The sequence below is a fragment of the Peromyscus maniculatus genome, chromosome 3 (genome assembly GCF_049852395.1).
Source record: "Peromyscus maniculatus bairdii isolate BWxNUB_F1_BW_parent chromosome 3, HU_Pman_BW_mat_3.1, whole genome shotgun sequence".
NCBI lineage: Eukaryota > Metazoa > Chordata > Mammalia > Rodentia > Cricetidae > Peromyscus > Peromyscus maniculatus.
This window is the reverse complement of record NC_134854.1, coordinates 165,547,364-165,563,886: the sequence shown is the minus strand read 5'-3', so window position 1 is coordinate 165,563,886 and position 16,523 is coordinate 165,547,364. Positions and strand designations below refer to the sequence as shown.

The 16,523-nt window shown below is 46.0% G+C and overlaps 1 protein-coding gene across 7 annotated transcripts in view; it reads right to left on the bottom strand.

The window, feature by feature from the left end:
• The window catches only part of Irag2 (inositol 1,4,5-triphosphate receptor associated 2), a 58,980-nt gene that overhangs the window by 26,054 nt on the left and 16,403 nt on the right, over positions 1–16,523 (bottom strand). For 2 of the 7 annotated variants that reach the window (XM_076568286.1, XM_076568292.1), the window contains 7 exons: positions 15,721–15,817; positions 13,864–14,008; positions 13,216–13,297; positions 3,204–3,250; positions 3,042–3,106; positions 2,793–2,891; positions 1,874–1,944 (listed from right to left, as the gene is read on the bottom strand). In XM_076568286.1, coding sequence (XP_076424401.1) covers positions 1,874–1,944; positions 2,793–2,891; positions 3,042–3,106; positions 3,204–3,250; positions 13,216–13,239 — 306 coding nt within the window. In that variant the 5' untranslated portion in view covers positions 13,240–13,297; positions 13,864–14,008; positions 15,721–15,817. Of the gene's footprint in view, positions 1–1,873; positions 1,945–2,792; positions 2,924–3,041; positions 3,107–3,203; positions 3,251–6,191; positions 6,268–13,215; positions 13,298–13,863; positions 14,009–15,720; positions 15,818–16,523 lie in introns of those variants that run through there. The other 5 variants (XM_076568288.1, XM_076568291.1, XM_076568287.1 and 2 more) reach the window with 4 other exon arrangements.

The window sequence follows — 16,523 nt, the reverse complement described above, 5'->3', positions numbered from 1 at the left end:
AACTTGTTCCATCCCCTCTGTTATTGTTTTTATAAACCATCATTCTTAAGATGTCTCCAGGACTGCTGTTACTGGACTGGACATTGTTAATATATATAATGGAGTTTTTATCTGAATCTGTCAAATGTTAATGGACTAGACATCATTAATGTAATTTTTGGCTGTATATATTGTATATACTTATTGGATAGTTTTTCTTGTATTAGTTATAAGCTTTTTTAATTTTAGACAAAAAGAGAGGAAATGTGGTGGTATTGTGTTCCCCAAAATATTGTGTACTCTAATAAATTTATCTGGGGTCAGAGAACAGACAGCCACTAAATACAAAGGCTAGAAAATGGTGGCACTCATACCTTTAATCCTAGCATTCCAGAGGCAGAAATCCCTCTGGATCTCTGTGAGTTCAAGGCCACATTGGAAATAACCAAGCATGGTGACACACACCTTTAATCCAAGAAAGCCCGCCTTTAATCCCAGAGAGTGGTGGTAGAAAGCAGAAAGATATATAAGGCATGAGGACGAGAAACTAGAAGCTTTTGGCTGGTTAAGCATTTGGCCTGGTTAAGCTTCAGGCTTTTGAGCAGTAATTCAGCTGAGACCCATTCCAGATGAGGACTCAGAGGCCTCCAGTCTGAGGAGACAGGATCAGCTGAGGAACTAGTGAGATAGCTGTGGCTTGTTCTGTCTCTCTGATCTTCCAGCTTCACCACAATACTTGGCTCTCGGGTTTGATTTTATTAATAAGGACTTTTAAGATTCCTGCTACAGACTGCCTTCCTTTGAGATGAAAGGAATCCCCGTCCACACCCAGGAAAGTCTCCACAAAAAACTAAAGGTCTTGGATTTATTCCCCTCTGCCCTTTTTAATCAGGGGAAACAGTAGCATCTAGGATCAACATGCGCCCTAGGATAATTCTAGATAACATGCCTGTCAACCATCAGTCACCCCATTCCCTTTAGATTTTAACATCGTTATCGACCTCACTGCCCCCAAATCCTCATGCTGTAGCTTTCCTGAGTTCTCTGCACTGATCCTTGGTTCTTGATACTACACTGAGCTGGCTACAACACTTAGGTATCTGGTATGCAGCCTCCCAGCCCCACATACACAACAGAGGAAGTAATGTGTAAGAAAAAGTCTTGGAGGACCACACAGCAGGTTACCCTTCTACCACTCATGCACGTGACCTTCACACGTACAACAAAAGGAGAGAAATACAAGCAAGGGCCATGAAGAATCGGGAAGCGAGACTGAAGTCCCCAGCTAGCCTTCAACCATTCTCACTTGTGGTGGATCTTCCTTTACGAAAGGAGTTTCCCTGCTCTCTGTGAGTGCTTCATGCTAGGCTTATAATGCCATGTCGTTCTCACAGTGCCTTCCCCCCCTCCTCCCCCCCCCCCCCCCCCCCGTGACCATTTGGGCATTCATCCCAATCAGTTCTTCTCTCAAACCACTAATCTCATGATAATCATTGACTATCTGCTTCTTCACCTGATCAGCATCACACACACACACACACACACACACACACACACACACACACACACACACACACTTACACTCACCCCTTACTGATCTGGGGAGCTGTATGCAATAATGCATTTATCATCTTGTCTCTGACTGAACTCTGATGCATTAATGAGTGAGTGAATAAATGACAATCAACACGAAGCAAGGCCATCCTTGCTCATCATCAAGCGGATTTATCCAGGTTAATAATACTCTGACCATGTAGTTAAATTCTAGTAACTCCTATTTCTTTTCTAATATCTTAAAAGAGTAAAACAAGACTTTTAAAGAGCATCATGTAAATTCAAAGGGATCCTCATAGCTTGTCACTGCCTTTACTGTTACCATGGACGGTTCCCTCACCAGGTGTGATGCAGCCTTGTCCGAACTCACAGAGTCTCGGCATGCAGCATTCTCGGGAGCTGGGCTGGTGCCTGTGAGAAGAGGAAACACACTGAAGGACCGGGGGAGCAGTGACAATCAAAAGAGGAAGAGAGGGGAAGGGTGGTGATGTGGGTAGACCAGCGAACAACAAAGGCTGGCATGTGACAACAGCAGATTGCTCCAGAGTGCACGCATGTCTGCCAGTGCAGAGCCAGGGATGCCGCGCCAAGGCCTTCTCCCAGTCTGCGCGAGTGGCCTTTCAAACAGAGGGTGTTTCTCTAAGCCTTTCTTGGGTTAATGCTCCCTTTTCTGCTAACGGTCTTACTGATCAGTAACAGAGCTATCAGAGGAAGGAGAAGCGGCTACGAGTTGGCATTCACACAGCTTGACAAACAGTTTTGTAAATCTTGTATGCAAGGCTGGTAGTGATCATGATGTTCTGCTAAAGCATGGACACTTGCAAACATCAAGTTATCAAGCTGAGGGAAGGGACACTTTGGGAACGCTCTGTCATGCTTGGGAATCTGTTCATTTTTGCACACACTGCACAGAATGTTGCCCACACTCCCTAACACTCAGTACTTTTCTCTTCAAGAAACAATAGCCCTTTGTGGTGCTGTAAAAGACTAAAAGAAATAAGAACAAAATAGTTATCAATTTCTTTTGGAAAATATGATTTCCCCCCATGGAAATTTTTCCTTAAATTTTAGAGCTGGGGCTGATATGATGAGACCTAACCGAGTCTAACCTGTTTCTGTCAGACGGCAATATTTAAGGCCTGTTATATTGTAATTTTTCTTCCGTCTATAAAATTGAAAGAAAATGATGGCACCTTCCTTCATTTCCTTCATACATCAGAGCTGCCTCCTGGTTGTCCTTGAGCCCCTCGACAGCATACCTGGCATGGCAGAGGCCGATCTTGCTTCTTCCTCCTTCTCACAGAGGGATTTGCAGCCAGGTTCACCAGGAGTCATGTGCAAAATGTCTGATCCAGATTCTGCCGACAGGAAGAGGCTGACAGCATGAGAGCTATGCAAAAGAAGCGTTTACCTGGGCTCCTTATTTGCACACCCCTTAGCAGGCCACCAAACGCCAGGGCTCCGTTTGTGATAAGAACTCCAATTTTCCCCTCCCCCTCTCTACTCACCGCTTGATGTCACGGTACTCTCTGAGGATGAAGTGTGGTCAGCGGATGGTTGTGTGAGATACTCCCTGACGAAAGGATACAAGAAATATCTTCAACATGGAGGGCAGATAATCCCTTTAAAAACCAATGGCATATACACCCAAGTTCAAGAGCATCGCAAACCTGAGCTGTGGCAAGCTCTCAGAATACAAGTGGCCAGCACCATTCTCCTGCGGGGAACAAGGAGACACGTAGTCAGTGATTTGACAGTGTCCGTCCCAGAAGGCAAACATCCCCAACAGTTTTAAATGAAGCCACTAGTTACTGTGCTCTGGGGGAGGTTTTGGGAATGGAACCTTATAGGGAATCTTCATACACACACTTCCTCACAGACATTCTCACAATATCTCACTTTAAAGAAAACCTGATATATCCTTGAGCAAAACAAACTCCAAACCTCAAGGGCAGATGGACATTATTTCACACACTCACGTCATGTTCTCTTTACAGGGGATGCACTACTTGAGTGTGACATTTTTATTTAAGAGACCGTTACTCAGCATCAAACTTTTTACCTGAAATAGCTCCTAGGCTTCTTGCTAGATAAATTATACATTTTAGATTTAATCCACATTGCAGGGATCTGATAGATTACAATCACGTCACATCCATGACTCCATTCAAAGGGGGCATTACTGAACTGCCAGGGCAAGTCGTAAAAGTCTCCTTTGAACCTTTAGATTTATGTTGGAGAGGAGCTGGTGTGCCACACTAGGATCTATGCATACGCTCACCCTCTTTCAAAAGGCAAAGGTGGAGTATCGGTCTTGTCTGGAGCTTCCTTTTAAGCCCTGGGCCCTTCCGTGAGCTTGCTCTGGTTGTTATGCACTTAGGAAGGGAAACTGACTTCAAAACTGCTATCATTCTAGCATGTCTGAGGCAGATGCAGACAATGTGAAATGAAAACACACATAACTACATGTAGGCGTGCATAAACTGTAAGACCCATTGGATGCAGACTCGTCAAAGGCTACATACAGCCAAGGGCAGGCTGCCACAGAAGGATGCTGCTCTCGAGAAAACATTGACCAGAGTCACAGGAAGTCTTAGTGGGGGCTTGGGTTTTGTTGTTTATCTCATTGTTGGTTTTAGCAGTCCTGACCAACCAAGAGCCTTGGCCACGCCAGGCAAGAGCTCCGTCACTGACCTACTCTCAGTACAGCAGTCTATGTCTATTTAGTGTGTCAAAATGTACAAATGCCAGGGGTGGCCAGTGGACTCAGCAGGTGAAGGTGCTTGATGCCAAGTCTGATGACCTGAGTTCAATCCTGAGAAACCAGTGGAAAGAGAGAAGTGACTCCTGGGAACAGCCTCTGCCCTCCGTGCGTACACTGAAACATACATCTATCATCTCATTTCCCAAAACTCTTATACAGAAGGTTTTCAGGGGGAAATGCAGGAAATCAAGGCCAGGGGAGAAAGAGTCTAGCAAGAGCCTGAGAAGCAGCCAGCCTTCTAAGTACACTAAACTAAATAGAGCGGCTTCTCCACTGCAGAATACCTTTGAGTATGCACTGATGCAGGGTATTGGGGAACAGAGTACCTCAACTATTTAGACTAATAAAGATTTTATAAATATAAACATGGTCTGGACAGAGGGCTCAGCAGTTAAGAGAGCTCGTGGCTCTTGCAGAGGACCTGGGTTCAGTTCCCAGAACCCAATGGTGGTTCCCTCCAACCGATAAATCCATCTCCAGGGGATCTGACACCCCTTTTCCCGCTCTGCAAGCACCTGCATATACATGCACACACATTCACATGGACACATAATAAATCTTTTAAAAACTAAATGTTAATTTAAATGTGTTTACCTCAAATACAAAAGAAAAAAGGAAATGTTCAAATTTGAAAAAAATAAGACTCTGTATCACTGCTTAAACTCCTGTTTTATTTCTTCATGGTTTTTATTGATTTTTGTTCTTGCGTTTTAAGGTGTTTGATTGACAGCTGTAGATACCTACACATTTTGAGATGTTTTGCTCCATGCAGAGCTTGCACAGCCATCTGGGTAATCAAACGTTGAAGAACTGTATCACCTACAGGTAGTTCAGTGACGTTGGCCCTATCTCTACTTAAATACTTAGTGATTACAATTATATTTATCTATAGTACGTATATGAAGCGAAGCTATAAAAACTGGAGAAGATTATGTATCATTCCATCCCGTAGGCAATCACAATTCATAAAAGCAAGAATTGATTTCTCTAAAGGACATTTGAAATTCAACAGACCAGCATGTCAGCACTGGTCAGCTGCAGTACTACCATAGCCTTGTCCGCTGGAGCCTTGATGCTCATGCTTGGACGAACACAGGAAGAAGTGTGTTCATGTTCCGAAAGTGGGAGAAAGGCAGCACACAGCTTTGTGTAACAAGCCTTCTAGTTAAAAGCCTAATTGTCCTGTTTAAAGCCAAACACAGCTATAGGCACCATGTAGATTTGTCCCTGTAGTGTTACAGATGAGTCCCGTCTGCAGGGTGCCCCACAGCGCCCCCTGTGTTCACTTATAACCTTAGACAAGTGCAGTCAGAGGGGCCTCGTTTGCACAGTAGAAAACCTACTGTCTCATGCTCTGAAACATTCTCAGAAGTGTTTTTGACAAATGTCAACTAATTACTGACTACACAATGTCCTGTGTGATCTGAGAGAAACCTCACAAACTGAGTGGCCATCGTCTCCCCCTGGTCCTGAAGGGCTATGGTAGAAGCAATCGGATTCAACTCTCAAGTTGTCATTTTCTATAAATCCCAACCATCAGGTATTGACACCCAGCAGAACTCAGTCCTAACCTATTGTAAGTGTAGACCAGCAACATGCTGATCCATCCCATGAGAATAACCAGAGTAAAGGGGATGGACTTTTGTTCTTCACTTCAAATCTGGGGTTGTAGTGCAGGAGAGTTGGAGAGAAAGCCTTCTGGACGACTGTGTATGTGAAGTGGGATAGGAGTAATTTAAGCCCCATTTATACCATTATCCCATGCTCACATAAGACCCTAACCCCACCAACAACCTTGTGACCTGGAGAGACTGTGAGGGAGAATCTACTAAACATATTTTAAAAGCAAAGAAAACCAAGAAATAGAGTAAATTTCGGTGAGAGACTGACTTACTTTTGGCAGACCAGCTCACTCCATGAAGCGAACACCCAGGAGGAATGTTCTCCATTCGCAGACAATCTATTCAAATAGAGACCTGATCCCATTTACATGAAACCCAGGCCCAGCCCTTGCTCTTGTGAGCAGGAGTCAACATGGGGTGGGGTTGGCAAGGTATGGAACAAAGTGAGACAGTCTCCTATGGGCTGGGTCAGCAAATACAAGCTGCTCGCTCGCTCTCTCTCTCTCTCTCTCTCTCTCTCTCTCTCTCTCTCTCTCTCTCTCTCACACACACACACACACACACACACACACACACACACACTCAGAGAGAGAGAGAGAGAGAGAGAGAGAGAGAGAGAAAATCTCAATGTGTACGTAGAAAAATAAATAGGAAGAACAGTAGGAAAAGATGGGATTTTAGAAATTTGTTACCCTAGGTAATCTTCTAGGGTGTTTGTTCTCAATAAAATGCTGCTTTAACTACAGTCTTATAAATGGAAATGCTCCCCTGATGAACAGGTGTTACCAATATAATTTTACTGCTGAACTGAGTTGAGATAGCTAATGCTAGTCAAATTAACAAGACAAAAAAAAAAAAAAAAAAAAAAAAACAGGTAGCCAGAGTTCATACAGACCCAAGACTGGACTCTGTGTTCATTTAAATTCTCCGAAGAGAGCTCGACTGAATTGGAACAGAAACAGACTTAAATTTCCTTATTTTCCCCCACTTTGCTTTCTAACCAGAAGTTCACCACACCCTCAGACCTACGGGCACACCCAGCGCTGAAGGATTCACTTTGAAGGCGTTATCCTTCAATATCAGCACGGCCCGATCCTGTAGCTGACAATGTGATTTATTCTCCAAGGTTATTAATACTGCGCCTACACACAGCCTGAGAAAGCAGGACAGACAATGGCCAGAAAATCCCCTAGATAGTATTATATTGATCCCGTCCTCTGCCTCAGTAACTCTGCTCTCCCGGTGACAGTCTGTCTCATACAGAAACAAGTCACGACATAAAGGAGAACCGAAGGGAGGAAAACAGTTAAGGTCTTCTAAACTATAAATACAGATTTTCATCTCCAAGTTCTTTGCTCTTTAAGCGGGGGAGGTAGTCTTTGAGCTTAATGCCTTTGATCATTCTGACTCTGCGTCAAAGCCACAGATACTATGGGTCAGCATTTACCGTGAAGCCAGGATGGCATTGGAGAGATGGCTCAGCAGTTCAGAGCACTTGCTGCTCTTGCATAGTACTGGAGTTTAGTTCCCAGCACCTATGCTGAGAACCACACAGTTGCTTAAAACTCTAGATCCAGAGGAGGTCCCTCTTCTGGCCTCTGCTAGTACCCACATATACGGTGGGACATGGACACACACACACGGACGGACACACACACACACACATATACACACACACACACACACACCTGGTGTAAATCTTGAGGGGCTGGAGAGACAGCTCTGTGATTAAGAGCACAAGATGCTCTTGCAAAAGACCTGTGTTCGATTCCCAGGACCCACATAGTGGCTCACAGCTGTATGTGATTCCAGTCCCAAGGGATTCATTGCTGTCTTTGGGCACTACATACATGTGGTATACATATATACAAGCAGCAAAACACCCATACACATAGAATTTTCAAAAATCTTTAAGATGAACCAGCAAATCCATATATGTTACCAGGTATTTTGTAGGCTCATATCAGAGACCAGAGGAAGAAGGGAGCCTCAGTTGTTTTGTTTTGTTTTGAGGCAGGGTCTTACTATGTAGCCCAGGCTGGCCTCGCATTCAGTCCACCCTTCCTGTTTCAGCCTCCCAAGTGTTCCATCATGGAACTCCCTAATTCCTGGACATTCAGGGGAGGAACAAGCACCCAGCGTGTACCCAGGTTTGCAAGGTTCTCAGAGAGCAGCTGCCTACTCTTCAGCCCCGGGGAGAAGGCCATGGCTGAGGAGAGGCAGGCAGGCAGGCAGAGGAGGAGCTGTTGCTCAGAGAGAAGCCACTGTGACCAGGAGGACCCTAAGGAGGTGGACACAGCCTGTGGAGGAAGCAGTGGAGCCTGCGCATCTGGAAATGCCACTCACGCTGTGCCAGCAGGGCACCCTCTGAGAACACCCGAGTGCACAACGGTCTGTTGCTGACAGAGGAAAGGGGCTGGCACAGGCTGAGGCGCGGACAGGCTTGGGCAGTGTGGCCAACAGGCAATGAGTTCAAAGATGTATGGGAAAGAAACCACCTTACTCAACAAAAAGCTTTACGTCCACCTGAAGCCAACAGACCTGAAAGGTCTGAGTTCTGGTGACTCCCCTGGAGATGCCAGTCAGAGGACCCAGGGATAGAGATGCTTCCCTGCTCATCAGCAGTGGTCACAGGGTACCACTGTTTTCCCTCTGTCTACTTTGTTTCCATGAGCCAGTAGGCAGGCACTTAGCTGTGTAGACACATACGTGCAGGTACATATGTAATACACATAGAGGAGTGTGTTTGTATGTATGCATGTAGATACTCACAAGACCTTGCAGAGTAACACCCCCTTTCACAGGGGACACAAATTCAGACAGATACAGACACATGTACCAGTTCCCACAGCTAATGCATGGCCAGCCTGCTCAATTCCAAACCTCATTCCATGCGGCTAAAAATTAATCAATGAGTAGACAGGAGGATGAGCTTTCCTGTACTCATCATGTGATTTCAACAGCCATACATGTCATCCAGCCTCCTCTCATCTGTTTTCTCACACACTAAGCCACCCCCATGTTGCTGTGGAATCCCGGGAAACACATTTCCTTCAAAGTGCTTTAGTATAATCTCTCTCTGCTTCTCTCATGGGTCCCTAAGCAAGTTCTGTTCTCCTAAGAACGTTCCACAGAGGGTGCCCAAGCCCTACAGGACACCCCTTGGGACTCCCTCCTTGCCTGACTCCTTCACCTACTCAAAGACCTTCTCACGAACACCAGTGCTCAATTTCATCCTGTATTATGATAGAATTTGAAATGAAAGAACAGAGCTTCCACTGAGGATGTGAAGAGAACTAGGAAATGAATCCTGAGACTTTAGGAATGTGAGTCTCAGCACAGCGACCTGGCTGACCCCCCCCCCCCCCACCATTGGTGTTCCAGCCTGAAGTAATGTCAGAGTGGACACTCGGGAGGACAAGACCAAGACTTCATCTACTCGGGTTGTCGGCTACACACTGATTAGTGACCAAAGAAGGATCCTCTCTACAGGGCTAACAACCCCCAAGCCTCAGGTGAGCTGAGAACTCTAGACAGGGTTGATTACACTTTCCTCAGAAAGCCTGGACCTGGGGAGCTCCTGGGAAGAGGATCAACATACCAAAATCCTGTTGGTGTCTATGATGGAGACCTCATGTTCTTTTTAAGGGACAAACTGCTTCTGTGTCCCCATCTAACGCTTTCCACCAAGTTTATTGCCTGATACAGGACAAAAATAGGAAACTGAGGCCAGCAAGATTGCTCAGCAGGTAAAGGTGCCTGCTGCCAAGCCTGACGACCTGACAGCAGTCCCTGGGACCCACAGTGGATGGAGAGAAATGACTCACTTCCACATGCTGCCGTGACATGAGTGCGCAGTCACCACCACCACCCTCAAAACAGATAAATAAATAAATACAGTGAATGACCACAGCGTGGCCAGAATATAGCTGACAGGAAAGAGAGACCACAGTTCCTGGGGCCTTGAGTCTGGTGAGGTGGTGCACACTTAGAATCTCAGCACTCCCAAGGCTGAGGCAGGAGGATCAAAGTCTTTGGATAGTCTAAGCCGACAGTGAGTTCTAGGCAATGTGAACCATAGGAGTCTTCTAAAAATTATCCAGTCAGGATTAGCAGGTGGTGCAGCAGGTAAGAAGCCCGCTGCCTAGCCTACGACCCGAGTTTGGTCTCTGGACCCACGTGGTAGGAGAGAATCAACTCTTGCAAATTGCCCTCTGACCCCCACTCATGTACTGTGGTACATGCACCTCCCCACTTGAAAAAAATGTTTAAAAATCTAATTAATTTCAATTTTAAAATGAGTTACTGAGGCCTCAAAAAGGGGGTACAAGAATTCAGAAAAAGGAAGGGCCCTTGCCCATGGGTTGGCTTTTCTGGAGCACACTCTAGGTAGCCCAGGGAAACCTGCCCTTGAACCCCTAATTGTGAGCAATCTCTCCCTTGAGAAGCGGAGATTTGGGAGCACCAACATTTTGTGTCACCACAGAAGGCTTGTGAAGCAATTGGTTTTTGAAACCAGCCTTGGCAACCGAACAGAATTTTGACAAATGGAGAAACACCAGTGTTCTAGGGGAATGCCCCAGACGGGGCTGCGTGATTTACCATGACAGTACACCCTCGTGGTTGGCTGAGGTACAGGTAACCACAATGCAATGCTGGGAGAATAAAGGTAGAAACGCAGGTGTGACAAGTGACAGAAGAACCCGGGTGTGAGGCAAGAAGTTCATCATAAGGTTGTAGAGATGGACAGAAATCCATGGCTTACAGCCAGGGGTCAGGGAAAGGCCATTGTCATTGTGTACTTGGACGAACATGGATTATGGGCTCTGCTCCTGTTTATTTTGTGCTTATTTTAATCCCTGTACTCATTATTCGTGAGAACACTAAGAATCAGAGCTTACCATGAAATGCTCAGAGGTGGGGTGGCGGGTGAAGGGGGGCTTTGGGGGACTGTTCAGAGGACAAGGTGGGGAGAGGTGGAGGAGATGGCAATCTTAGGCTGTAGAGCATGTGTGGAGAATAGAAACCTGGGTGACAGTGTGGAGAACCGGTAGTTGAGGCCACTGTACCGCTGACGGACTAAGACAGCTTCCTGGGGTTCTAAGAAGGTAGTGTGAGCCTCTGCAGGGGACCCAGACATTCTTCCAGCAGCATGCTGGAAGACATTTCTACTGTGGTTCTGGGGACTCCTATTTCTAAGTGGTGTCAAGATCACAGGTGAACAACTCATCCATGGAATGGATGGCCAGATCCTGTCAAGTGCACAAGGCAGATCTCTTAGCTCTCAGGCCACCTTCCGTCCAGCCATGAGTGACTGGCACGAAGGAAGCGCCTGAACTCAGTGTGCTAAGAGGGGACGCTGAAAGCCCAGGTCCTTTGAAGCTAGGAAGCTGAGTTGAGTCATCTTCAAGTGGTTTAACTCCCTCAACTCCAGGCGTCTCCTTGGCCACTCTGGCAGGTGGAGAGGGTTACCTCGGCACGTGGAAATGCTTTCCTGCACTGTGCCTGATGACCAGCTCACACTGCTTCTTCCCTCTTCGTTGTGAAATTAGCGCCCGGTAAAAGGGAAATTACTAACAACCAAACATCCTGTAAGTGGCTAAGGTCAACTTCCTGTATTAAAACTTCAGAAGAACGCTAAGTAATAGCAAAGGGGAATAGTGTCCCTTTTCTCTCTTGTCCTTAGCTTCTCAGTAAGATGGGTGCCAATAAACAGAAGTCATGTATAAATTATTAAATATAAAAAATAGATAATTATGTATCAGAAATTATATAAAATTTATAAAAGTAGATGCATGCACTTAACAGGAAGAATTAAAACAACTCTTAAAAGTGAGTAGAGAAAGAAGAACTAGTTTTAAAAGTGGGCCTCTGACCTCAGGAGACATATTTACATTGAAAATAGAATGTCCCACAGGCACATGCAAAGATTATTCATTAGAGAAATGCAAATCCAAACCTTCAGGCTCACACTTTGCATTCTCTGAGCTGGCTACAGTCACACGGTGTTGGTGATAACGTAGAGAAATTAGAATCCTCAGATGCTGATGGTGGCTAAGTAAAACAGTACAGGCCATGGAATCTGTTCTGTAGGTCACCAAGACATTAAACATGAGGGTACCACACGAGATGCAGCAATTGTACTTGTGGGTCTATCTACACACAAAAGCACTTCAAACAGTTTGTACAAAAACTTATGCACCAGTATTCACAGACGCATTGTTCCCAACAGGCCAAGGAACTACTCAAATGTCGGTGAGCCAGTGAGGAAGAAAGGAGACACCACACAGCGGGGGTGAGGACCTGGTGTGGACTAAACCTGCCAATCTGATGCTCATCAGAAGCGGTCAGGCCCAAGAGGCCAAACAGTGTCTGATTCCCTGTACAAGAGACTTCCATGAGCGAGCGAGAGAAATGTCTCTAGAGAAAGAAGGTTGCTGGTTGCCTAGGGACAGAATGTGGGGACAGAGGACTAAATGTGGGCATGGGGCGGGTGAGGGAGTGGCCAAGTGTTCTAATGGTATGTCATTTCTCAATTCTGTGACTGCATCTAAAAAGGCAACCAGTTGCTTGGTGTGAGAGTGAAGAATGATGGATGGGCAAATGCTGAACACAAGGAAGGCACACTAAGTACATCCAGTGGCCTGGGGTGATTACATAAGACCTTCCTGAAGTGGTTCACGCCACTGTCATCTTTAGAGGAGTGCCATCAGCACCTGCCTTTGGCCATGTGTACTCTTTGATAAGGAGCCAATGCCTCAGACTACCTAGTCCTGATCTCAGTTCCTGGAAAGTCATTGCCATCCGAGATTTATTAACGCATTAGCAAACTTAAGTAACAAAAACAAGCTATAACACAAACTTCAACACACTCCACCCAACTCTCCCTTAGTCATTCAACCCAAAGCTTGTTCTTATTTCTATTTTAGATTTGTTTATGTGTGTGGGTGTTTTGCCTGCCTGTGTGTATGTGCACCACAGAGGCCAGAAGAGTGTGCCACATTTCCTGGAACTGGAGTTAGGGATGGTTGTAAGCCATCATATGAGTGCTGGGAATTGAACCCAGGTCACCTGTGAGAGCATCCTGTGCTCTTAACCAGTGAACTATCTCCAGCCCATAACCCAAATGGTTGAATTTTAACTTCCTGGCTTCAAAGTTGGATATTTCTTATGTACATGAGTTCTAGGATGTCCCATAATATTTCTTATAAAGAAGGACAGGAAGGAGAAACAGCCTCCAAAGAGGACCAGCACACGGTAGTGCTGAAAACAAAACAGATCTTCATTCATACTCACTTCCACGCTAAGGTCCTCGTTCATCCTGGTGTGATCTAGAAGTTCTGGTCCCAAGATGGAGCCTCCTGTGGGGAGTGGACACCTGGTGGTGAGAAAAGAGTGGCCTTCTGCAGGTGAAAAGCTGCAAATTAGCAGGATCCGAACTATGACATAGTTCCCAGCACCCCTCCCCCAGGCCAGGCAATTTCTAGTCAAGCAGGAAGCCTCTACCTCCTTCAGAGAGAAGTTACTAAGCACAGAAAAGCTAACCAAAAATTAAAATGTGACATTTGCAATTCAAAGCCTTGTTTCCTCCACCTAGGAGCAGAAAGGACTCTCACTGGGGAGCTAATCCTGCCAACCCTGCTGATACTCAGGTGTGTTCTAGAGATCGGTCTTTTGACTTTAAAGCGCAGGTGAGGACAACTGAGGCTTGCAACTGGGGTGCAGGGCAGCGGACACGAACAATGTCCGTGACTCATCTCAGTTAACTTAGCAGTAAAAACGTAGTGTGCTCTGCAAAGCTGTCTCCTGAAAGTCAAAAGCAGTCTCTGGCTTCTAAACTGTGACTCCTCAGAGAGCTGGAGGAACTCCATCAAAAAACAGCCAAGAGATAATAATATCAGATAAAATATAGAAGGTGGGACAGGACAGCTGTGGTTAACTTACTGGGGTGGTCTTGTCACATCCAACGCTCCATCTGCCTCCTGCTGCGGGGGTCTTTCACTCGGAGCATGGGCTGGCTTTTTGACACATGAGACAGATGCCAGTTCTAGCCTTGGAATTGCTGTAAGGCCCTCAAGACACAAGGCATCTGTTGCAGGAAGGAATGAGGGTAGAGGTGAACTTCCCATTCAAATTGTGTTAAAGATGAAACTCTTTCTCACCTAAGCGATTGAGTGCATCGTGTCTGAAAAAGTGAAATCAATCTGATTCTGTTAACATTTTATCCTAGTTATGTGGAGGTAGAAATATCCAATGTTTATTTAAAAACCGACAAACAACAACAAAATGAACTGGGGCATGGGGAAGAGGACAGAAAACCTTTGCCCACCGAGCCACTACCAGGTCCACAATCCGCAGCCAGCAGGCATCTCAGTCAGTGGCCTGCTTTCATAGCGAGGTTTTACTAGAGCACAGCTGTGGCCTCTCATTCTTGGGCCATCTGTGGCCGCTTGTCTGTGTCAGCAGTGGTGCTGAAGAGTCGCCATGGAGACCATGTTCAAATTTTGGTTCAAATTTTGGAGATTTTGGTTCAAATCCTAGCTTTGCCTCATGCAGGTGGTGTGTTTGTAGATAAATTAACGTCTTCACTCAGAGCCCTAATACACTTATATGTAAAGGGACACACGATCTCAGGCAGACTATGTCTGATGTTCCCTGTTTCTTCATCTTTAAAAGGAGAACTGTAGGCAGGAGACATGGTGCTCTTGCAGCCCCTAGGTTGGGCTCCCAGCAGCCCTGGCTCACGATCTGTAAGTCCAGTTCTGGAGGGATCTGATGCCTTCTTCTGGTCTCCATGGGCACCAGGCACACATGTAGTGCATTTACAATCATACAAATAAAATAAAATAAAATAAAATAAAATAAAATAAAATAAAATAAAATAAATTTTTAATGAAAAATAAAATGGGCAGGAGCCAGGCAAACAGTTTGGTGGTGGCACATCATTCAGCATGTTCTGTCTCCAGTCCACAAAAGTCAATACAGTAAGATGGGAAATACACTAGCGTCACCCTGTGGGGCCGTGGTGAGGACTAATGAAGTCATCAGGCACAGTAGAACACGGGATGCAGCCATGGTTCTACCACAGGGTAGTGTGTTGCTGAAGGTTTCAGTTAATAAAACAAACTGGTTTAAAGCCCCGGTCTAGCCCGACATCACATCGGTAGGGGCTGCTCCTCCTCTGGTTTCATGATTCACAAACCACTTGCTTTATGCTTCTTCTTAAGTTTGCCTTGACAACCACAGCAACCCCCGTCCTTCCAGAGCACACTAGCCTCTGTCCGCCATCACACACAGGCAGCGGGGTGCTGCCTGGCGCCCAGCTGTTCTCAGGATGCTGTCCTTTTACCTTTGGCCTGGCTGTTCAGATCAGCCCCAGGTCCCCACCTCACCGGTTTCCCTTCATTTCCTGCTGACTCCTCTAAATGCACCCTAAGCTTTGGCTCCACAAATGAAGACGAAGCTTGCGTGTTCTGCCTTCTCTTCAGAGTCCTGGTTTTCTGTCCACACTCCAACCATCCGAATTATTTCAGCATGCCCCCCCGCCCCCCCCACACACACTTTCTCCCATCTTCTGTGGAATGTTTTCTGGACTCAGGTCTTGTTATTTTAGGATTTGTTCTTAATTATATGTAATGGTGCCCGGTATAGAGTGGATGTTCAGGTGTGTATTAATTGATCCATAGACAAATATCCAATATATCTCCCTAGACAGATATTGTTATTAATTATTGTCTCTCTCAAGAAACCCCTCCCCACCTACGAGTGGGCAGGAGTGGGGAGGGGCGTGTCCACACTCACTTAGCAGAGGCGCACACTGGCAGGAGTCTTTCCGGGTCAGGGGTACCTGATGGGCGCTTCCTTTTTGCCCCCGCTGTGGTTGGTGGCAGGACTGCTTCTGAACAGAAAACCAGCATTATTAGCTGTCTAAAGGAAAGCGCCACCCCGCAGTTCTCAAGATTATTCCCTCAGTTTAAGACAAGACTCATGATGGTAGGGGCGGGGCCAGGACGGGACTGGGGCAGGGGTGGGGGCGGGGTGGGGCGTGGCGGGACAGGGGTAGGGCAGGGGAGGGGCGGGGCCAGGGTAGGACAAAGATGAAGTTAGTGAAGTTAGAGTGGGGGTGGATCTGAGAGGAGTTTGGAGGGCTATGAATATGGCCAAAATATATCACATGAAATTCTCAATTAATAAAAATACTTAAAAAAAAAAAAAAGAAAAGAAAACAATAGACAAGTGGCAGAGGAAGTTGAGCAGAGCACCAGCTACTCCTGCAGAGGACCCAGTTTTTGGTCCCCAGCACCAACATGGTGATCCACAACCATCTATAACTCAGGTGCCCAGGGATCCAACGCCCTCTTCTGGCTTCTGTGGGTACTGCACACATGTAGTGTACAGACATACATGCAGGCAAAGCACCACACACATAAAATAAAAATAAAAACAAAATTTCAAAGAAAAAAGTAGACAGGATGTGACTGGTCCCAAGTGAGGATGTTACAGAGCAGAGCTTTCAGACTTCTATCCAGAGCCTCAGCACAGAAGCAAATCTGATGCTTATTCAAGCCTGGCCCAGTGCAGGCTGAGTCGTAATACTTGGGAGG